This window comes from Primulina eburnea, chromosome 7, assembly GCF_022965805.1.
Source record: "Primulina eburnea isolate SZY01 chromosome 7, ASM2296580v1, whole genome shotgun sequence".
NCBI lineage: Eukaryota > Viridiplantae > Streptophyta > Magnoliopsida > Lamiales > Gesneriaceae > Primulina > Primulina eburnea.
Window position 1 is genome coordinate 957,849 of NC_133107.1, and position 24,811 is coordinate 982,659.

The window sequence follows — 24,811 nt, forward strand, 5'->3', positions numbered from 1 at the left end:
TAAGTTTTTTTTTATTTATTTTTTAATTCATATATTAAAATTGCAGTTTTTATATTTTGATCATCATTTAAATATAAACTAAATTAATTTTTAAAAATATTATATAAATATGTAACACGTACGTCGATATACTGATATATTAAGTTCTTAACATGTTTTCATAAAGTATGATAATGAATAAATTTAACTTTTTTTATAAATATTATTTATTACGAATAAATAAAAATACTTATTAAGAACATTTTCTTAAAAAACAAAAATTAATTAAATAATATACTAATTGGACTTCAAATTTGATGAACTTTTTCGAATCCATCGCATTCTTCTTGCGTTTTCCATCCATCTATATAACCCCATTAAATGCTTAAAAATCAAAGGTGAATCGACCCCAAATTCAAATTTTCCATGCACCCAGGCTTGGGAAAAGTTATATAATTTATTTTTGAAACATAAATTCATTAAAGAACTATAAATCAGATTTCCAATTAGAACATGTGAGTGAATACTAGCTATATTAATTCTTTTGAAGGGAATAAATTATATTCTAATCACAAATAGCTTTCGATATCTTCTACTTCCTGGACCCGTGCAAGCCTTGAGAGTACGTATTTGGCATATGAACAATCGACGCATCAAAAGCACAGTATGGACTAAATAAGAAAGGTTTTCCCAGAATGACAAAGGAGATGCATTAATATAAGTTTATCTAAAAGACGAAGAATAAAAAACCAGAAGTTTTGAAATAATTCAATCTAGAACAAATAAAGCAACAACATAGTTTAGTATAGCGTGAGATAGATTGAATGTGTTCTCCGTATTGGTTGGGAGATCTATTATGTTCATGCATCACCACTCAATTATATTGTACTTTCAACTGCTATATTAAGTTAATTAATATTATTATAGATTAATATTAGCCGCCTACAGTAATCCATTATTCTTATGCAACAAAAGGGGAAATCTTTCTTTCACTTTGTTGTTGATTGTAAGATGATTGACAAATACTAAGTATATTATTATTTCCATAATTCCGCAGCATCACCGGTGTTTTCCGGTGCAATGGGAAGAAAAGTCAATGCTTGGGTTGCCATGGATTCATCTGGTGGTCTTTATTCTTACTCATTTCATCTCAGGTATGATCTCTCGTTCACCAGAAAAGACTTATAAACATAATAAATTAATAGTGAACCATCGAAACTCACCCACGTGAGTTTGCTTCTCATGATTACTTGTTTTGACAAAAAAGAAACGGGGCCTGATTATATGCTGCTGAGGGTGTTATATTGTGGAGTAGACCACACAGATCTTCATCAGATCAAAGGGTGAACTAACAAGTAACACTACCAAGTACCTTTTGGCGCCAGGGTACGTGAAATAAAAATAATACTACGTCATGTATATTTTTAGCTATTGTGTATATATATATATATATATATACACACATTTATGGATGATATTGTTTCGTTAAGCCACGAAGTTGTAGGAGAAGTTGTCGAACTCGGGTCAGAAGTTAAGCCCTTCACATTAGGAGACATTGTAGGAGGTGGAGGAATCATTGGATCGTGTGGTGAATGTAATTTATGCAACTCCAATCTAGGCAATACTGTAATCATAGAATCTGGGCACACAATGATATCTACAAAGATGGAAATCCGACAAACGGAGGATTCTCTTCTTTTATATCTATTCATAAGAGGTTCAAAAAATTCTCTTTTTTGTGTGCATGAGGACAACATATAGATATATTACTTGATGAAGATACATGTTGAACAGGTTTGCCGTTAAAATCTCACAGAAGTTAGCACCAGAACAGGCGACACCGCTATTATGCGCAGGGGTTACATACGCCTTATAGTCCTTTGAAACAGTTTATGGGTTCTGAAATGGTTTTCAAAGGGGGAACATTGGGTTGGGACTTGGGAGGAGTTGGTCACTTAGGGGTTATGATAGCAAAGGGAATGGGTCACCGCTCTTCGGACAAGAAAAAGGAGGAAGCATTTGCATGCTGACGATTTCTTGTTGAGTATCAATGAGGCCGAAATGAAGATATGTTCTTGACATTGTGCCTGCTTTTCACCTCCTGGAATCGTACCTTTCGCTGCTGAAGCCAGAAGGGAAGTTGTTGATAGTTGGGTCAGTCCCTAAGAGACTTCGATTTTTTGCTAGCTAGCGAATTAATAGATGACAGGTATGTATAAGCAATTTAGGCTCCAAGAAGTTGAGAGATATGGTGGAGAGCGAATGATTTTTAGAGCGAAATTTGTAATTTAAGAAAAATAGCATGTAAAATTTTAAAATCTTTTAGTCTTAATGATTGTGATTCTCCATCCCCTTGCACCTTTTGCTATCTAGATCGACCCGATGCATAAGAAATTCATATCTCTAATGCAATATCATTGTCATTAGAAACCTTGTTTCTTATAATAAACCCTATTTCTTAAAGATATATATTAGTCAATCTACCTATTCAAATTCCATGTTCAATATATATGCAGGAAAAAATGCGATAATGGAGAGTTTTCTTGGAAGCATAATGGAGCAGAGGAGTTACTGATGAACTTCTGGGTGGAAAATGGTTTTATAAATATGATAGAGGTGGTGAAGATGGAGTATGTTAAGGAAGCAACTGAGAGGATGAAAAAGAACGAGGTGAGGTACAGGTTCGTGCTAGATGTAGCCAGCAGCAATCTTGAGTAACAATGCATCTCTGAGTTTCATTTCCTGTTCCATAAAGAAGAATTCTTTTGTCTTGTCCAAGATCTATGATCTAGTTACATAAATATATTGATTTAAATAATTTGAACTCTGATACACTTCTATTATCTCTACCATACTATTACTAAACTATAGACATGCATTGAAATGAGGCTGTAGATTTTCTGAATAATCTACCATCTTTATCGGTGACAAGTAATAACTAGAGTAGACCTTCTTCTTCCAAAAGTGGACGAAGAGTAGAGGTAATTGTTACTAAAAAGTGGCCTGTATCCCTTTAATTCATTTTCTTAACAGAGAATCGAGAGGAAAATGGCAGTGAAAATAAAAGAGAATTGAATTAAATGCGTAGACATTGAGATTTTTGGAGCTCTTTTGTCCTTTTGGTTTTGCATTACGAAAATAGAAAAAGGTATACGTACCAAGGGGAGGACTAGGAGGAGAGAAACGTGGACAAGTTTTTGGTTTTATTCCTGGTTTCATAGCTTCTTATCTCTCATTGTATTTAGAAGATGCAGCAGTTCCAACTTCTTCAGCTAATTGTCAAATTCATGGTAAGCTTGAAAGTGTAGCATATTCATCCTTTTTTTCTACGAACCCGCAATAAAGACATTTCGATGTATACTGGATAAACCCTCGAACTAATAAATTAACCTACAAAACAAGCTATCTAAATAAATATTTGGCTGAGTTTTCTATTACATACTCATACGAGAGAGTGGTTGTAAGAAAAATCGAACCTTTCATTATTGGTCAAGCACTCACGTATGATTGTATATCGTGATCCTGCTCCCAAACTTGCATCTGTTTATTAATATTTTATAAGTATAAATAAAATTAATTAATATTCGACCTTTTATGTTTTACTGCTTGATAACTAAGCTCGAACAAACGAACTGGGCTCAAATACAAGCTTCAATTCGAGCCGAACTCCACAATGCAATTAATATAGCTTATCTTTGGGAATTAGCTCGTTAAAAATTAATTTCAGTTTATATAACAAAAAATATAGAAGTGTTTGATTCTTCCAGTTTGTTTCAAAATTTTAATGACAAAACACGCCCAGGAGTGACATACTTTAGAAGGATATTTTTTACAAAAACTTTACATATAAATTTTATATATGAAACGAAGTGTGAATAACATTGGCCATATCATATATGTCTTTGATATGTGTATATGAAAAATAAAAGCAATCTAATTATAAAATTAGAAAGTGTACAAAAACATTTTCTTATAAAATATTTCTTTAAATTTTTACTTCTTCTTTTTTTTGCCCGTCATGTGGCAACATCGAAAAAGGAAACGTTATCATTAATTAATGTCAAATGTAAATGATTGACGCGTGAATTATATAAAATTGTTTGTATTACTCACACATAGCCATAAAAATAATATGGAGCAGGTAACATTAGGGTGCATATATTTAGATACCTAGCTATTTATATCACGAGATCAAAGTTTAAAATAATGTAGGCTAGTCCCCTACAACAATTTTAATATCAAACTAACATAATTGGTTTTATTATTAAATAAACATGTATAAAAATCCGGAAATTGAAAACCTAGACCTATATATAAGTCGTCTCTATATCATTTTGAATATCAGGTTTGTTTATTTTAGTTATTTATTAGACGGAGGTTTTTAAGCTGTTATAGCCGTATGGTCAATATGAGAATTTTATATGGTCAAATTTGGATCATGGCTTTTAAGTTTTCTCCATGACAAAGTTTTAAATTATTGCAATAATATAAAGACCTCGCTACCAATAATATAAATTTTAAACAATACAATCTAATCTAATGTTGTGTCCAGCGGTTAATTTTTAAAATTATTGCATTTTGATCTTACATAGTTTATTATCATTATATTCATTTTAAGAATGAGACGGAACGATCATGTTCATATCTTGCTTGAAAGGTAATATTTTCGATATTAAAAGTAAAAAAATTCATGAGTCGGTTAGATAAAAAATATGTCTCACAAAAAATCGAACCGTGGTGGTCAAATAAGAGTTTTTGTGTTTATTTCATATTTATGTTAATTAACATAAATTTCATTCATAAAAGCATTAATTATATATATACAATTTAGTCATCAACGTGCCTAATGCACATAACATCTTAGAACAGTTTAGCTTATTATAAAAAGCATATAGATTAAAATTTAACGGTGCAATCATTTGTGTCGATTGGGTTTTGAATTGATTCTACTCAAGTAGAGTTGAGATAATGGGCTACCAGGATCTGAACCGTTGATTTTAAAGAATTTGATAGACTTCACATATGAATTGGTAGACCCCGCATATGTGTGATTAAATCTGAACCTTTGATCTTCTCATGGGGACAGTGTCCCATAAGATATGGTGAAATATTCCGAGATAATAGCTCAATCATTCGCCCGGAGACAAAGGATTCCTTCCAAGCATGTGATGGGCATTAAATATATCAAATCAAGCCACATTTTTAGTTGCAGAAGATCTATATATATATATTTATATATATAAATGCACCCCTTTGCCAAAATTTTTTTTTATTCTATTTATTTTATATACGTACATAATTATTTTTGTATATTCAAAAAACATAATTTGATTAAATTTTTTTATCATGTTTTCAGTTAATTTACGATCTTAGTCCACAAATTTCTACTTTTTTATTTTAATAATTTTTTAAATTAGAATGTTAATATAATATCAGAAATTGCTAAAATGATGAAAATGATTGTTGGAAAAAAAATGTAAATTAGTGTATCAAGATGATCAATTGACCCATAACATGACGAAAATATAAATTCACTCGCTCTGCTTCTATCGTTTCAGTTTAATATTACACAAGAATTTGTTTTAGTTTTATATATTGAAATTTTAAACTTTCGGTATATGTTTGCAATCTCAAATGCGGGTTAACTTTATTTAATTTAATTATAACCCCAACATAATCTGACGGTACATTAGTTTATTATTGGATGATAAAAACAAAGATAAATCATTAATGGAATCGGCCCTTAGACGGGTAGAGTAGATGCTACCTGTGGGGGCAGTGTCCTCACAGGATCTCAGCCATTGATTTTATATGGTGATTAAATTTGGGCCTTTGATCACTTCATGGGGTGTATGTGTGTTTAAATCTGGGCCTTTGATCACCTCATGGAAGCAGTGCCTCACAAGGTAGGGTGAAATAAACCCCTTAGACGTCTGTTGACGTAAAGCCATCCGACAGAGATTACAAAATATAACGTAAATGACAACATTAGGGTTCCCTAATCGATTAGTAATATATTTAGCGCTAATTAACCTATGATTAAAAAATGTAATTGTGCTTTTGCTGCACACGACAGGGTGACGTCACAATGTCCCACGTGTCACCTTTAGATGGAACACTTTGTCGGTCCGGCGGATATGTTTTACATAGGTCGTTCCAAGTACAAGATGAAAAAGGATATACATACCCGGCTGTCCACGTTTATAATATACGTGGTAATATTACTTGGATACAATATTATATGATCGAAAATATAATTTTCTAATAAGATAGACGAAATAATAAATGTCAATTTTATATACATTGAACTCTATATATTAGCTGATAATTTGTAGTCCATATATAAAAATAATGTCTCAAATTTACGATGAGTCTCGAGTTCGAGATCCAATATTTATAACAAATTGAATATTGATAATTGTAATATAAAAGATCGTACAATATAAATTGTATATTCATTTAGTATATAATTGTGTTTGATGAACATTTGATATATTTAAATTTCTTTTCCATGACATTTACTTTCAGTAAATACGTGTATTCATGGTACTTAAATTATGAGATATGGTATTTAATTTAAGCAATTAATACTTGAAATAAACGTCCGAGGATTGTGCTCTATTTTTCAGTTGTTTAATGATATGACTCTTGTAAGACGGTCTCACGAATCTTTATCTGTGAGACGTGTCAATCCTACTGATATTGACAATAAAAATAATATTTTTAGCATAAAAAGTAATATTTTTTCATGGATTACCCAAATAAGATATCCGTCTCACAAAATACGATTTGTGAGGTCCTCTTATCACACAAATTTTTCTCTTGTTTAATTTAATGTGCAATACACGGTTAAATCAAGTAGACAATATAGGAAAATTTAGTATGCATGAAATGTAAACCTAGGAATGTGACGTCGCCGCTAGTGGAAAATTTCAAAGTTGTTTCGCTATATAAACAACAATGGACTCGTTGTTAGAATTCGCACCACCAACACAAATTCTTAACATTCGATTTGATTTCGATCTTGATAGTTTTCGCATAATGGCCGTCGATTTGTCTCCACGACCGGCTGTGAACTGTCCGGAGCCGAACGAGAAATTTGCAAAGGCTCTTCAATTTATTGAAGAGATGACAAAAAACACAGATTCCGTACAAGAGAAGGTGTTGGCCGAAATACTAGGCCAGAATACTGAAACTGAGTATCTGCAAAGGTTCAATCTCAATGGTGCCACCGACCGGGATTCTTTTAAGTCACGGATCCCAGTTGTCACCTACGAGGATCTACAGCCTGAGATTCAACGAATCGCGAACGGGGATTTTTCGCCCATCCTTTGCTCTCACCCCATTTCTGAATTCCTTACTAGGTAAACTTCAGAAGAAAAACGAGCAATCGTTGTACTATACATATTTGATTCATGTTTTTTTATATCAAGGCTGGGAAAAACCGCGGATCGACTCCCTTAAAAAGGAAAAAAAAGACAAGACAGATCCGAGGAACCGGTGCAATATCTTCTTGAGTGAATTTTTGGATATACAACCAAATACAGTGGCTGAAAGTTAAATGACTAGAATCGTGGATTTGCTGTTTGAATTTTGTTTTGTTTTAATATAATTGCATTTAATTTGAATGTCTGAATATAAATAACTTCTCTCCAGTGTTTATTGGATTTCTTTTCACCTTTTTTTTGTCCAATTATCATGCATGCACACAGCTAGCACACACACAGAATATGTGACTCGACTTCGTAATCCAACTGATCCACTGTATATTGACTGAATTTGCAGTTCTGGAACATCTGCGGGTGAAAGGAAACTCATGCCAACAATCAGTGAAGAGATGAACCGCCGCCAGTTGTTGTACAGCCTTCTCATGCCCGTAATGAACCTGTAAGAGTATTCACAATCTTTGGTTTCCCCCATTAATTTACTGGTTTTAATAAATCAAATATCTCAACGTATAGATTATGAAACCAAATTTTTAACTATATACTAATTACTCTCTTAAACTGTAAGCAGATACGTTTCAGGACTGGACTGTGGAAAAGGATTGTACTTTCTGTTTGTGAAGGCAGAATCTAAAACTCCAGGTGGGTTGGTCGCGCGCCCGGTTCTCACCAGCTACTACCGGTGCGAACAATTTAAGACCCGACCCTACGATCCGTATAATGTCTACACAAGTCCAGATGAAGCTATTCTCTGCGTAGATTCTTTTCAAAGCATGTACACTCAGATGCTTTGTGGCCTTCTGATGCGTGAGGAAGTTCTGCGGGTTGGAGCTGTTTTTGCTTCGGGACTTCTCCGGGCCATTCGATTTCTCCAACTAAACTGGAGACAACTCGCGCATGATATTTCCACCGGCACTTTAAACCCTAGAATTAATGATTCTTGTATTCAAGAAAAGATGGCTACGATTCTCAATGAACCTAACCCTGATCTGGCTGAATTTATTGCGAAAGAGTGCGAGGACGAGAATTGGGAGAGCATAATTCAGAGAATCTGGCCTAATACTAAATATCTTGATGTAATTGTTACAGGCGCCATGGCTCAATATATCCCACTTCTTGATTTTTACAGCGGAGGCCTACCACAAGCTTGTACCATGTACGCTTCATCGGAGTGTTATTTCGGGCTTAATTTGAAACCGATGACGAAACCCTTGCAAGTCTCATACACCATCATGCCTAATATGGGATATTTCGAGTTTATACCTCACGGCCTATCAGCCCCCGTGAAGTTTTCTCGGGACTCACCACCCCGATTGGTGGATTTGGCCGATTTAGAAGTTGGTAAGGAGTACGAACTCGTTGTGACAACCTACTCGGGATTGTCCCGCTACCGAGTAGGCGACATCCTGCGAGTCACTGGGTTTCACAACTCTGCACCACAATTCAAGTTCATTAGGCGGAAGAATGTCTTGCTGAGCATTGACTCGGACAAGACCGATGAATCTGAGCTTCAAAAGGCCGTTGAACATGCTTCAGCTATGCTGACCGAGTTTAGGACAAGTGTGGTGGAGTACACTAGCTATGCTGACACGAAAACCATTCCAGGACATTATGTGATATATTGGGAATTACTTGTAAAAGATCCAGCTAATGCCCCAACCGATGATGTTTTGGCCAAATGCTGTCTCACCATGGAAGAAACTATGAATTCGGTTTATAGACAATGTCGGGTCGCAGATAACTCAGTTGGACCACTCGAAATCCGTATTGTGAAAAAGGGTACGTTTGAGGAGCTCATGGATTACGCAATATCGAGAGGCGCATCAATCAATCAGTACAAAGCCCCAAGATGTGTAAGTTTCACGCCTATCGTTGAACTACTCAATGCTCGAGTTTTGTCAAAACATTTCAGCCCATCTGCCCCGAAATGGACGCCAGAACGACGAATTTGAACGCATGCAATATATTTGAAGTAAAAGTAGCATAAGGACTTGATCTTCTAAGCTACCAAGAATCTGTATAATGTGATATCTTTGTGTAATGTTTATTGTTATATATCAGCTTTGGAAAATGTGCTTCTCTTGTGTTTTCTTTCCCAATGTTTTATGATTCGATTGGCTTTGTTTAATTTGTGTGAGTATAGGTTCAAATAATATGTACGTACGTATATTAATATATATATATACTCCATGTACGTAGTATATATATGTTTGGAGGCAAGCTGTCTAAATTGTAGAAAGCGAAATGGATCGATCAGGGTGGAGTTGATTTGTTCTTTTTAAATTTCCATGAAAAAAAGCTGTAGCATTTATGTAAAAATTAAGGTTGTGATTAAATATTTTTGCTAGTTTGTTAAAGTGCTTTTGCATTATTAGTTGCCATCACATATTCAATGTTTTCTATAATAAATTATATATTTATGTATATATAATAATATAAGCATGATTTATGTCGCCTCTGGTGACTGATAAGTATGAAATAAATGGAATGAACTTTGTTGTTAGAAATGAAAATAAATGAAGCAATTTAATGATTTTGCTTCGCTCCAATAATCACTTTTTAATTATTGCTATTTAATGATAAAAATAATATACTAAACTTTGTTTATAGAATCAATATAAAAATTTCAAAATTAATTAATTAAACTTCAAGTTTTAATATGTGGGTAATTCATATATATATATATATATATATATATATATATATATATATATATATAATATGTAACATAATTAAATACCATAAATAAAATAAATTAGGCATCAGAATATATTTAAAATAAATGGAACCAAAGAGATGAAAAGAAAACAAAAGGGTTCCCTCAAATTTTGGCCACTACGTGCCAAAGAATAGAAAGAGTGACAAATGAGACAGATCGAGAACAAATCCAAAATGTAATATCAAACTCAAACAAAAAAATGTTAAAATGGTCACAAAATAAAAGATCTAGAAGACATATGATTCTTTATAACAAGAAGATTAAACCGAACAAGGCCCCTCCGCCAATTGCCAAACTTCCAAGCAACTTCTGCACGGTCAACAATTTCTCTGCCCCACTCTGCAATGTACACATAAAAGTTTTTTTAAAAATAATAATAAAAATCACCAACCCAAACCTTATCCCGCGAATATTGGACAAAGTCACTCTACTCCTCCACTACAAAAAAAACAATGTATTACGACCGGTCTGCCAGGAGCGTTTGCGTACCCGCTCCGAATAAGTGTATCAGCAAGAGCGGTGTGACGGAACCGTTTGTACTGGGTTCGAATTTTAGGAGCGGTTGTGGAACCGCTGCGAAGGAGCACCTTCCGCAACGGTTCACTACACCCGCTCGTACCGCAATGCAATGTAGTTGCGGTTATCCAAAACCGCTCCTATCGGCGTGAAATTTGAGAGCCGTATCATTTTTAATGTGTTAGCAGCGGTTTATGAGACGTAAGAAGCGGTCACGTGAACCGCTGCTACAAATTCTGATATATTTTACACAATCAGATCCAAATTTCCCAATTTTTCACCCTACGCCTCACATACTCGCCGATCCAAATTACTCGCCGATCCAAATTTCCCAATTTTTCACCCTACGCCACACATACTCGCCGCAAACGTGAATTCTTCTTCTTTCTTTTTAAAAATCCAAGCTTCCGAGATCCTTCAAAAAATAATAACAATCCAATTTCTGCGCTGTTGCTGCCGGAAATAAACTCACTTGTACAGGTAATACTCATGTAATTCATCTTCTAATTTCGTTACAGATCGTTTTTGCCTTGCACCATGTCTCCTATTTAAGATTCTGCCGACTTCGAGTACTTAAGGATTAAATCATTTTGTTGCTGCCTAGCTGCGCAGGATTGCAGATTATTTTTTCTAGTTGAATGAAGCTAGCATATTAGTAGTTTGCTCAAAGTATCGAAATCTATGTTATTTCAAAGAAAGATGTTCTCTAATTCTTTTTAAAATAATTTAAGAGCTGTAAAAAAAATATTTTTTTAAAAGATTGCAAGTTAATCCCTATTTGATAGTTTCCAAGTTTCTGTAATTGTACATATAAAATCAGTTAATGTTTTCCAAGTTTCTGAAATGGTACCTATTTGGTACCTTACCGCCCGCTAAAACAGCGTAATCAATTTCATACTAATTCATCAAGCAATGACCCGAGAAATTCATTTAAAAGTTTGAATGGAGGGCTGAAAACAGATTCTGCCCTTGTTTTGTATTGAATGAATGTATGAAACTTTGAGTACTTGTGTTCTACCTAAAACTTTTAGTAAACATCCAACATTTTTACTAGACGAGAAATAGATTTTTTTGGACAATGGTTGGCAAAAATTCTTCAGTTTAGAAACATAGAATGTGATTTTAATTGATTTTAGTTGAATTATATTCGCATTTGATAAGTTTAAAAATTATTGTACTCGATTAGTATGGTATAGATATTTAAAATTCCTTGTATGATTTTTTCTTTATCATATCATTTACTGTTCGATGCATTCATTATTACATATATGTATTTGAATTAGTTAAAATAATTTAATAGGTTCGAATGGAGAAGGCATGGATGGACTATCCCCACGGTAGTCTTGAGTATCGGGTTGGAGTCCTACACTTTTTACGTTACGCATTTGATCACACAAATGACGAAGACACAAAGCCATGTCCTTGTCGCAAATGCATAAACTCATTGAATCATGATCGTCAGACAGTACACGAACATCTGTTGATAAATGGTATTTTACGAGATTATCGTATTTGGAGTTTTCACGGAGAAAAACTTATTATACAATCTCATGATAGCGTAAGCAACGATCTTCCGGCTTCTTCTAATGAGGTTTCTAGTATGGCTAATCATGAACCTATGATACAAGATATGTTACGTGAAGCACTTGGGATTCCTGAAGAATCGGTTATGAATAATGAGAACTACGCTGGTGCATCAACAAGTCATATGGGGTATGACTCTAATGTTGAAGATTTTTATCGATTGGTAGAAGATTCTAAACAACCACTGTATGCCGGATGTACGGAGTTTTCAAAATTGACGTTCCTTGTTGAGTTATTTCAGTTGAAAGTGAGTGGGAAATGGAGTGATAAATCATTCACGACATTGTTGGAGTTTCTTCGCCGAGCACTTCCATCTGAAGCACAAGTACCTAATTCTTTTTATGAGGCTAAAAAATTAATTTCTAAACTTGGGCTTGGGTATGAAAAAATACATGCTTGTCCAAATGATTGCATGATTTATTGGAGAGAAAATAAGAATGAACAAGCTTGCAAAGTGTGTAACCTCTCAAGATGGAAGGACTTGCGGAAAAAAACCAAGAAGTCAAGTAAAGGTGGGAAAAAATGTCTTTTTGTGAAGACTCCAGCCAAGGTATTTTGGTATTTTCCTCTAAAACCAAGATTACAACGATTATTCATGTCAACTAAGACAGCTGAAAACATGCAATGGCATTCTAAGAAACGGGTTGTGGATGGAATTTTGAGGCATCCGGCTGATTCACAAGCATGGAAGGCCTTCGATGAACGACATCATGACTTTGCATCTGATGTTCGAAATGTACGATTGGGGCTCGCTGCTGACGGCTTTAATCCTTTTAAAAATCAAAGTGTGTCACACAGTACTTGGCCCATTGTCTTAATGCCTTACAATTTGCCACCTTGGGAGTCCATGAAATCTCATTCAATTATTTTGTCCACCTTGATTCCAGGCCCAAAAGCACCTGGAAATGATATTGATGTGTACTTACAACCTTTATTGGCTGAGCTGAAAGATCTGTGGGAAAATGGGATGCCGACATATGATGCTTGTAGCAAACAAATGTTTCAAATGCACGCTGCATTACTTTGGACAATCAGTGACTTTCCTGGTTTGGGATGTTTATCTGGATGGAACACATATGCAAAGAATGCATGTCCAACATGTGCTGATAAGACAGATGCGTTGTACTTGAAGAATGGCAAAAAGTGGTCATTTAGAGGGCATCGTCGCTTCTTATCTCCAGATGCAGAAATTCGAAAAATGGCGAGTTATGGCAAGCCAGAGCTACGTGAGTTAGATCTGAAACCGTTATCTGGATCTGATGTTCTTGAAATGACTCTAAACAAAAATGTCCTGTTTGGTAAGAGTAATGCATCAAAGCCAACTGTACGAATAAAAACTGGGTCAATTGAACAAATGTGGCGAAAAAGAAGTATATTTTTTAGTCTTCCTTATTGGGAGTTTAATTTGATCAGACATAATTTGGATCCCATGCATATTGAAAAAAATGTTTGTGACAATATCCTTGGCACACTTTTAAATGATCCAACCAAGAACAAAGATAATGTTGCTGCGCGCAGAGATTTGAAAGTTTTAGGCATTATGAAACAATTATGGCTACAGAAACAACCAGATGGTACGAATTATTTTCCAGCTGCTTGTTATTCTTTGAGTAAACCTGAGAAGAAAATATTTTGTTCGGTTCTTAAAGATATACGTGTCCCTGATGGTATGTCATCCGACATTTCAAAGTGTGTTGATGTTGAACGTTGTAGAATAATGGGTTTAAAAAGCCATGATTGTCATGTCATTATGGAATATTTCCTTCCAATTGCACTTCGTCGAGTGTTGTCAAAAAAAGTTGTTGCACCATTAATCATTTTGTGTGAATATTTTAAGGCAGTGTGTGGAAAGTCCTTACGAGAAGATGAGTTACAGAAAGCCGAAGAAGGGGTTATACTTGCTTTGTGTCAGTTGGAAAGAATTTTTCCACCATCTTTTTTCACAATAATGGTACATTTGGTGGTACATTTAGCATACGAGGCAAGAGTTGCTGGACCAGTAAATTATCGATGGATGTATCCAATAGAAAGATATCTTGGTAAACTTAAAAATTTTGTTAGAAATAGAGCACGGCCAGAGGCAAACATTGCAGAGGCATATTTGGCAGATGAATGTGTTGTATTTTGTTCTCGTTATTTAGAGGGCGATAACTCATTCTACATTAATGAAACAAGACACAAAGAGACAACAAATTTTGAGTTTCCTTCATTACCAATGTTTCCACAAGTAGGACGACCTACGAAAGGGCGCCAAGTAGTCACCTTGGATGTCAAAACTCTAAATCAAGCTCATAGATATATCCTTTCGAACTGTGCAATGCTGAACCCATATCGTGAGTATGTATACTTTTTAAACTATTTTTTTTATTGTTTTTATCGTCGATGAAAATTTCTAACTTCCAGTTTTTGCTACCATTGAACAGAGAATTTAAGAACGAGTTGAAGAGAAGACATAGATATGGTCGTCGTCCAACTAATTCTGAATTGGATGGTTTCGTACGAATGCAATTTGCGGACTGGTTTGCAAAAAGAGTAAGTAATTTATGATTATGTATTTGTACATCACATGTTCATCGATAGACAAATCATTTTTTTAAGATTCATATATGATAATTTTTGAAATTATTTGTATATTGTAGGTTGATCGAACAAATGAACAAATTGATGACTTAGACCTAAGAGCACTTTCATATGGTCCCAATTCTGTGGCATTCCGTTATCATGGGTTCAATATAAATGGTTTCGCATTTCGTACAGTGGAATCTGAACAAAACAAAAAAAATCAGAATAGCGGGGTCATGGTGCAGTCTGCTCATGATAATGATGATCACGAGTCAACCTATTATGGTCGATTAACTGATGTTATCTCACTTGATTATGGTGGTCGTGGACGAATCGTTCTTTTTCGATGTGATTGGGTTAATATTACTAATGGAGTGAAAATTGATCCGTTAGGATTCGAAATGGTGAATTTTTCACGTTTGATACATACAGGAGAACGTGAAGAACATGAACCTTTTATTCTGGCTTCACAAGCTCAAATGGTCTATTATGTATGTGATCCAAAAGATGAGAACTGGTATTGTGTCATTCGTCACACACCAAGAGATATATATAATATGGGAGATGAAGATGATTTTGATACAACGCATTTCACTCATAATAATTTTTCTGGTGTGCAGTCGCTGTTAGATGATGTAAATGTAATAGATATTGAATTGATAAGAACTGATGTAGAGGGATCAATAGTTGAGGGCATGTCAATGCTAAACAATGAAACAGATGATGAGCATTCAGATTGATTTTTCTTTTCTTCTTCTGAAGACTAGGTGCGTATTCTTCATCTTGTTGGGAAACTTGTTTATGGGCAAACAATAACATTAGCATTTGACTGAAACGGCGTATACACTGTTCTTGATTATTGAAACTTGACTGTCTCAGAGCATTCAATTGTATGGTTAGTTTTTCTAATAGATTTTAAACTCAGTTTGCTTTGCCGAGTTTAAACTTTGTTAAGTGATGGAGTCTGCTTTACGTTTCCTCTAAGATTGTAGAAAGGTTTGCATCATATTGATCTATGAATGATTACTGGATCTTATAGAAAATTTTCTTATTGATATTATTTAGATTTTTCCTTGTCCATGATGTGTAAAGTTGACATAATCACTTTTCTGTGTTACAGACCTCAGATGGTGGTTGGTTGGTATCATTCACATCCTTGTTTTGGGTGTTGGCTTTCTGGTGTTGACATTAATACTCAGCAGGTTTTTCTCCTTGCAGCTTCATCGAGTGTATTTAGTTTAAAAACTAGCAGGTTTTTGCTCTTCATCAGACATCCTTATTTTGTGCTTCTTTAATTTTATTTCATTCATACAAATATATGAATTTTTATTGTAGGGACAAGAATATTGGATTTTGATTAAGATGAGATGGTTGAAGAATGAAGATGAGTCACAAGTTTGCTTATGTTTTGCTTTACAAGACTTAATTGTTTGCTAGTTTTCAAACTAAATACATTTGGTACATTTGTTGGGGTTTAAATTTAAATGTTTTTCGGGGTAACAAATTTGTCAGTCTTATACATTAAAGATTGCAAAGTTAATGACAATTATTGATTAGCAATTTAATTTCAATTTTAAAATTTTGTATTTGTATTTATGTTAATTTGTTATAACCTTGAATATTATATCATGAAAATATTGAAAATTGATGACATTTCATAAAATATGACATTTTTTATGTCACAATAGAAGATTAAATCATGTGCATAAAAAATGTCATTGTAAAACTCATATGGAGACATTTCAAAAAATCATTATAAACAATTATTAATGACAATTCTCAATGTCTTTATATACTAGTATAGAAGACATTTGTATGTGTCATTACAGATTATATAATGTGTAACTATATCATCAAATAAACTAATGCCTTTTTAAATAACGAAAAAATATTATATACCTAAATAATTATATTATTTTAAACTTTTAAATAATAGATATTGTTTAGCTTGAAACCTTTCATAAAATTGTTCTTTTTCCTCAAATATAATAGAACAATGTTTCCAAAACTGGATCGGACCAAGTCTATAAACCTTGTTAGTGGTCAAACTGGTTAAGAATGCGTTGGACCAACCTCAAACCGGTTAAAAATTGGTCCGACTGATTCACCCCCTTTATATTATGTGATTATTTGGCATCAGTTTTGATATGCTGAGCACCGATAAAGTAAAGTGTTTTTTTATTATTAATTGAAAAACAAATATTTCAAAATAAAATAATTTTGCAAAATTACTTTAATCCGTGCTTGGATATTAACAAACTAACATCCAACTCACACGCATTGCGTGAAAGTATTATTATTATTATTATTATTATTATTATTATTATTATTATTATTATTATTATTATTATTATTAATTTAATTCGAATATTCTGTATAATTTGGTTGGGTGATTGAAAAATTAGAGATATGAGAGGATTGAAGAGAGAAAATTAAGGAAAATAAAAATAGTAGTCTTTCACCAATACACCAATAAGAGGCTTAACTTTAGCATATAGTATCGATGAAACTCACGCTGAATTATAATATTTTCATTACATTCTTAAATTTATATTGTTTATTTTCTATTTAAGCTATTATTATTAATTGAATTTCAATCACAACATAAAAATAAATAAATATATTATATGGAGTGAGGTGTGTAAGCACGGATGCTCATCCACGTGGAACATCCGTACTTATCACATAAGTATGCACGATGAGTGTGCAACATATCCAAACTCTATATACTATATTATATTATATAATATAAAATTGTTCTGGTCCAACCATCTGATTCAATCGGTCGGATCGGTTGAACCATTTTTGAATATTGACCAGTTCAATTAGGGTGGGCATAGTTTGGTTAAAACCGAAAAAATCGACCGGACTGAAAAATGTGATTGGAAAAGATCTTTGTTAGTTTCAATAAGTTTACATATATTTAAGTTATGCTTCAAGATTGTGATTCATAATCATTATTGTGATTAATTTAATGTCAAATTTGTTTTTTGTTTTGCAAAACAGGATTTTGGAGTTTGACAATTGGAATTTCAAATTGTTATTGAAGCACATATTGTTAAATGTATTGAGATTTGAGATGCAAAATCTATGTGCATTTTGGACTCTGAGAATTGGAATTTAATGACTACGTATCTTTTTATTGAAAAGCTACTGTTTGAAATTGTATTTCAAATTGTTATTGAAGCTTAGATTGTTTAGTCATTAGTGTATTGTAATGATATATGTTCTACTCATCTACCGTCATTGTTTCTTTTATATGTGTCAAGCATCAAGTGATGTATAATTTTATTTCTTAACAAAATATTATAAAATCATATATAACCGACCATATAAATCGAACCGTATTACAAAAAAATCGGACCGAACCGTAATAAAATGGTTTGGTTTTGGACTAGGTATATTCAAAACCGAAAACCGAAAACCGAAAAACCGAACCGTTATAGAGAAAAATTGGACCGAACCGATCGATGCCCACCTCTAGGTTCGATTACCGGTTTGGTTTTGAAAATATTGAGTAAAATCAGTTAATAAATCATTCTTTTAAAATATTGTAATCGGTCGGACCGGTTGAATCATTTTTGAAATATTGACCGGTTCGATTATCGGTCTGGTTTTGATAATATAGAGTAAAATCAGTTAATAAATCATATTTTTAAAATATTGTCTAAATAAACAAAAAGTTTATGCAAATTTTTAATCAATGTAAATTATTTTTATATAAATTAGTTTAATATATTGTTATAAAAGCATAATAAATCGTTTTTATTATTAGTATTATTTTTAAATGATTTTTTTAAACACTAATTATTATTAAATGATAGATAATTTTTTTCTTACATAATATAAACTGACCATAATCTTGGAATTTAAACATAAAAAAATTATAAACCGACTATAATCTTGGAAATTAAAATATTCTGTTGCAAATAATGGATTTCACAATGGATCCTAAATAATTTCCAAATTTTGCCACTCATTAAAAACCAATCGGCCTGCACAATTTTAATAATGAGATTTGGATTAGTACAATTCTTATCACAAAATTTTATCAAAATCAACAATAAAATGGCATGTTTATCTTAAACGAAAGCTGGCTCCCTTTTTTTTAATTAAGTCCCGCATTAGTTTTCTAATCATTTTCACAATTCCCGCTTTAATTAATTCCAGAACCCGCCTACCATGTAGCTACTGATATATATCGCTTACTCTCTTGTACAGAAACTTTGCAGGGATCGGAGAACAGTGCAACGGCTTTGGTTCTTGAAGGTAATTTCTCTCTTCCACTCATTAAAATCCAATTGGCCTGCACAATTTTCATAATGAGATTTGGTTCAGTACAATTCTTATCAGTTCTTGAAGGTAATTTCTGGCTTTGGATCGGAGAACAGTGCAACGGCTTTGGTTCTTGAAGGTAATTTCTCGCTTCCACTCATTAAAATCCAATTGGCCTGCACAATTTTAATAATGAGATTTGGTTCAGTACAATTCTTATCACAAAAATTTACCAAAATCAACAATAAAATAGTATATTTATCGGCAACGAATTGAAAGCTGGCTCCCTTCTTTTTTTTTTACAGTCCCCGCATTATTTTTCTAATCCTTTTCACAATTCCCGCGTTTGATTCCAGAACCCGCCTATCTAATGTAGTGATATATATAGCTTACTCTCGTTGTACATATACTTCTCAGGGATCGGAGAACATTGCAAGGTTTCTTGAAGGTAATTTCTCGCTTAAATTATATATATAAATAATTTTTTGAATCTGATTATTTTGGGTGACTATTCTAGACTACCATATCGTTTTAGGCGTAATTAATTTTCTATTTATTTGGAAGATTGGTAATAATATTTTGAAAAATATCACACTTGTTGTCTATTCTTGTAGGAATTGCTTCACTTTGAAAATGGTGAACAAAAGAATTCAAAAGTTGCTTCAAAATACTAGAGGAAGATCTAGAAGAGCAGAATCAAGTAATAGAGGACTAAATGGTGAAAATGAATCACAAGTTGTAACACCTCCGCACTCTCCGTCGGAAACACCAAATACTGAATTGGAGTTACAACACAATGTTGAGCATGGCGAGGAAGGTTGGAATTTTTTTTAAAATAGCTAATTTAATTCACAACAATGAAGTAACATTTTTTTTAATGAAATAATATTATATTTTAAATACATTTTTAGGTTCATCTCAAAGGAGCCAAAATACACGTGGTAGGACAGTGATGAGGGATGTTCATTCATTAGGTCCCAATGACTTATTGGTTGTAAGATTTAATGAAAGGGGCCAACCTTATGGAGAAATGCAACCCACGCTTTCAAATTTTGTGGGAACGATTGCTCGGAATGGAAACTTGTTGCCCCTTAGTTTTCTAGATTGGAGGAAAATACTTAAGAATCGTTTGGATCTTGCGTGGGGATCTGTAACTGTAAGTCGAGAAGCATTTAGTTCCAAACTTGAAATTGAAATTAATATAATTTGTTTAATGTTTGTAGGCACGTTTTTGTATCCCTACTCGCCACAGAAATATTGTGATGCAAATCATGGGAGCTGCATGGAGGCGATGAGGACCGAAGTCAAGGCAACGTCTTATGACCCAAATATTCCTTTCGATGAGCTTTTGCAAATTCGTCCTGTCCCTCATAAGCTGACACCCGAGGTTTGGGAAACCTTATGTGACTATTGGAAGAAGAATGAGGTAGTAGTAATCAATTTATTGTTTTTATTTTTAAATGCGTGTATATGATGCTTTTTTTGTGAAATTATTGCAGAGAACTTCAAAAATTAATAGAGAAAATGCTCATAAAAAACAAAGAATTCATGCACAAGGACGCATAAATATTCCAACTTTGGAAGATAAATTTGTAAGCATTATATATAATGATTGTTTTTACAAGTTCTATATGATTTTAATTCGCAAGTTCTATATTTTATGGGAATTTAAGTATTGATTAAAGTGAATAGAATATAGTTGGTGTTAGTTTAGTTCGATGGCACAATTTGTTGATTAGTTTCAGGAGAATGGCGTAAAACCTACTCGTATTGAACTATTAGAATTAAGTTGTCGCAGTAAAAAGAAAGGAGGTGCTCCTATTGATGATGAAGCTATACGACATGAGGTAAGAATTTTGTTTCAATTTTTAAAAATGACTTCTCAATATTTTTTTTAAAAAATTTTATTAACAATTTTTGTAACAGGCTTTGTTGAATGAGGCTGTGAAGCGCCATCTCCAAGACATGCCGGAAGGAACAGATCCAAGACAAGTGCATGAACAAGCATTTCGGTAATGCGCACATTTTAATTTTGCTGAAGTTATAAATTTTATGACACTAATTAATTTTTTATGCAGCGAGGTGTTCGGGCCTGAGCATTCTGGGCGAGTTCGATGTTTAGGAGCTGGTGCACTGCCTAGCCAAGTTTTTCCTGAGCAATATAAGCGTAGCCATTGCCAAGGATATGACACTGCTTCGGATGTTACAGAAAAGTTCAAGGAAATGGAAGAAAAAATAAAGGATATGGAAGCCAGGGAGGGAGCGAGAGAAGCGCAATGGGAGAAAGCAATAAAGGCAAAAGAAGCAGAGCGAGAAGCACGATTACAGGCAGAAATGGAAGCACGTGAAGCACAAAGGCAATTTGAGATGGAGCAATCAATGAGGCGGATGCAGGAACAACAATTCCAAAATTTTACCCGTATTATGCAAAGTATGATGGTCGGAAATTCCGGGGGATCTCGAGTACCCGAAACATTGCCAGGACAGGTATTAACATGTTTAAATTAACAAATGAGTTTTTAAAAATTACTTGTATTATGACATGACGTAAAATCTGTTTTCTTTTGTAGCTGGCAGGTGTGCTGTCAGAAATCATGCAACAAAATATGAGTATTCCTTCAAATGCTCAAGAAAGTATCCGTAGATCTCCTCCACGAGAGAAACCGAATAGTAGCAATTAGAATTTTGGAATGGGAAATTTGGATTATTATTAAGGTTGGAAATAAATAATATATATTTTTAGTTGAATGATATGTTAGTTTGGTTGATAATGATTGTTCGTAAGGATTATATATTGATTTTTTTTTAATGATGAAATGACATTACTTATTTTATCTATTTATTATGCGAGTTATGGAATGATTTGTTTTAGAAGGAAATATAAATGTTTTTTTTTTATAAAAAAAATCTATTTGCGCTGTCGAGTGGATTGGATGAAAAATCAAAAGTATTGATTATAAAATTTTTGTAATAGAAAATAATCAATGTGTTGAATTGAAAGCTAATGCAGTGGTCGGTTGGTTAAGACTCGTGATTTGTAAGAACGAATGTTTAACCATTCCTAAATTATAACATTTAAATGTGGTCACAAAAACCGCTTCGAATTATGATTTTCAAGAGCCGTTTTGAAACCGCTCCCCATGCACACATATAGATGTGGTCACAAAAACCGCTTCGAAGTATGATTTTCAAGAGCCGTTTTGAAACCGCTCCCTATGCACACATATAGAATCGGTGAAGAGAAGCGCTCTTGAAACCCACGTTTAGGAGTGTTTACAATCTGTGCCTGATACCTGCAAACAGAAGCGGTTTCGAAAACTGCTCCTAGGATTCACCTTTTGCATCGGCTTAAACACCGTGGCAATATCCATGTTTCAAAATCGGTTGTGAACCGATTCAACATCCTCATTTGCAAGATCGGGTATTGCCCGTACCTGGTATAACGCATTCGGATCGGTTTAGACATCCGCACCAACAGAACATATGTTACTGCGGTGGCGAACCGGGGCAACAACCGACTTATTAGAGCGGTGATGACAACATTTACCACCGGTTTTTTCTACCGCTTTAATTGGTCCTAGCAACGGTGGCAACAAGTGCGCTTGGGAAACCGTTGCAATATTTATAGGAGCGGTGGAAAACCGTACCTACATGTCAAATAAACCGTTCTGATAGCTTCTTTTTTTTGTAGTGCTCGTATCTTGAGCCGCAAAATTTTTAAGAATTTATAATTTCAATAGACAAGTTGGCATGTTTATTATATCTAGGCAAGGTGTCCATCATCATAAATATTAATTATGTGAGTGTCTGTGATTTTTAAATTTAACGACATACATAATTCATTGTTGCCAGCTCAAAAAATATGTTACCTAGACGTTCGTGAAGACAGTACAACAGATTTACTAGTTCAAATAATGGAACAAGTGCAGGCTCATAAAAGACATTAAAAGAAAAATTAAACATGCAAGATTCGCGGTTGTTGAATCGGCAATGCGGGTGTGGAAGCGTCGAAATGCAGAATATGATATTCCACGAAACCCGAATCGCTTTGGTCAGAGACATTATTTATCACATATGTGTTTTGTCCTCAGATTAATTTGATATCTCAAGCTAAACGTGCCTTAGCAGAAAATGAGAGGGTGTTATCATGCACTAGTACCGGATCTGGGATATGATAATGGATCAACGGAGCTTTTTTGAGAAGATTTGGTGATGCGTACCTGATCGTTAGCAGCTGTCGTCGGACTAGGAGAAATGGAATCACTTGGTAGGGTAGATCCCGTTGGTGGCGCTGGCGGGCCAAGCAGCTTGGGCGCAGGAGCAGGCGCCTTTTTTACATTCTTTTTGCTAGGAGCTGGAGCCTTAGCCGGGGGCGTGGGAGCCGGCGCTCGTACGGGAGGAGTCCTAGCCTCTGGAGCGGGAACTGGTGGGGACTGAGCTGGAGCGAGAGTTGGTGGGGAGACGACCGGCACTAAAGCTGGAGGCGAGCTTACCGGTGCCACAATCGGTGGAGAACTCACCGGAACTGAAACCGGGGGATTTAAAACCGGTGCGGCCGGAGGAGTGGGTGTAACAACAACAGGTGAAGCAGCGGGACTAACGGGGCTCGCGACTGGGGCAGAAACCGGAGACTGAGCTCCGGCAGTAGCCAAAGCTACGCAGATGAAGGCAAGGAGAAATCCCGTTTCCCGGTGCATGGTTTTGGTGGATTGATTCTGCGCAGGGATATATTTTCAAAGAGAGTATATAAATAGTGAAAATTTAGGGAAAATGGACATGCGGTAAACTCTACTGGGCCCTACTTTATGTGAGTAGGTTGGGATTCCCCCACATCATCCGATATTTTATATGTATTCCTTGCCCATTACTACAACCACCGAATTATATATACATATATATATATATATATATATATATATATATATATATATATCCTTGAATTTGTACAAAATAATATATAGTGTCCCATTTGATCCATTTCCAGAAATATTTTAATTTAATTTCATAATAAAGCATGTCTTTAAGCTGCATCCAAAAATAATATATAAATATAAACCATATACATATTTGCAAAATATTTGTTTTGTAAAATTAATATACAAAAACTATTGTGAGACGGTTTCATGGGTTAATTTTGTGAAACAGGATCTCCAACCCAACTTAACTCGTGAAAAATATTATTTTTCTATTAATATATAAATCGAGCTTATTAATGTAACAAATATAGACCATTCTCCCAATATACTACTCAAATTAATATATATTATGATTGACTGGATCGATGGTTCAGTATCCCTGGATCAGTTTTTTTCCATCTGTTCAATTTTGTTGTGCTTTCGGAGTTAAAACTACAGTTGTAAATAAACGTGTGGGACATTAAGCTTAAACAAATAAAAAGCCAATAAAATAGAAACACGTCGAGTCATCGGTGGTGATTGGCCGGTAATCATGCACGCCACGACTCTTCTGTGAAAATTTTGACCAAAATTATGATATATTGATTTTAATATCACAACTGTAAATATAAAATTGTAATTTTTTTTTTAAAAAAAACATAATTAAAAAATAGTAATAATGAGTCTCTTGTTAAACGATCTTATATAAACAATAATTTTAAAAGATTTGCATATTTTAAGCGATATACCTTAGAGTTACAGCTCGATTTTGAAGATTCTTATATTAGAGATATAGACGTAAAACATTGAACGTTTTGACAATAAAAAGAAGAGGA

The 24,811-nt window shown here is 34.0% G+C and overlaps 4 protein-coding genes and 1 pseudogene across 5 annotated transcripts; 4 read left to right on the top strand and 1 right to left on the bottom strand.

Moving 5' to 3' along the window:
- Positions 1-1,002: 1,002 nt before the first annotated feature.
- On the top strand, positions 1,003-2,697 carry LOC140835938 (probable cinnamyl alcohol dehydrogenase; annotated as a pseudogene).
- A 4,282-nt stretch (positions 2,698-6,979) lies between these two features.
- LOC140836358 (probable indole-3-acetic acid-amido synthetase GH3.1) lies at positions 6,980-9,377 on the top strand. The gene is made up of 3 exons (XM_073201831.1): positions 6,980-7,343; positions 7,765-7,866; positions 7,996-9,377. Exons 1-3 carry the CDS (start codon positions 7,021-7,023, stop codon positions 9,374-9,376), a joined length of 1,806 nt encoding a protein of 601 aa, XP_073057932.1. The 5' UTR covers positions 6,980-7,020; the 3' UTR covers position 9,377.
- A 793-nt stretch (positions 9,378-10,170) lies between these two features.
- On the bottom strand, positions 10,171-23,862 carry LOC140836359 (uncharacterized). Of its 2 annotated transcripts, none has more exons than XM_073201833.1 (2): positions 23,301-23,853; positions 10,171-10,482 (listed from the first exon to the last, which is right to left on the bottom strand). In XM_073201833.1, the coding sequence occupies exons 1-2, from the start codon at positions 23,775-23,777 to the stop codon at positions 10,390-10,392; spliced, it is 570 nt and encodes a 189-aa protein (XP_073057934.1). In that variant the 5' UTR covers positions 23,778-23,853; the 3' UTR covers positions 10,171-10,389. The 2 variants fall into 2 exon arrangements, with proteins under 2 accessions (XP_073057934.1, XP_073057933.1); XM_073201832.1 differs by lacking the exon at positions 10,171-10,482 and adding an exon at positions 19,036-19,256 and having other exon boundaries at positions 23,301-23,862.
- Positions 10,988-16,058, top strand: LOC140836357 (uncharacterized). The gene is made up of 5 exons (XM_073201829.1): positions 10,988-11,139; positions 11,960-14,580; positions 14,667-14,775; positions 14,883-15,572; positions 15,926-16,058. Exons 2-4 carry the CDS (start codon positions 11,966-11,968, stop codon positions 15,543-15,545), a joined length of 3,387 nt encoding a protein of 1,128 aa, XP_073057930.1. The 5' UTR covers positions 10,988-11,139; positions 11,960-11,965; the 3' UTR covers positions 15,546-15,572; positions 15,926-16,058.
- On the top strand, positions 20,348-21,898 carry LOC140835939 (uncharacterized). Its single transcript, XM_073201350.1, has 6 exons — positions 20,348-20,506; positions 20,580-20,672; positions 20,820-20,927; positions 21,007-21,092; positions 21,159-21,567; positions 21,651-21,898. Exons 1-6 carry the CDS (start codon positions 20,363-20,365, stop codon positions 21,759-21,761), a joined length of 951 nt encoding a protein of 316 aa, XP_073057451.1. The 5' UTR covers positions 20,348-20,362; the 3' UTR covers positions 21,762-21,898.
- Positions 23,863-24,811: the final 949 nt, after the last annotated feature.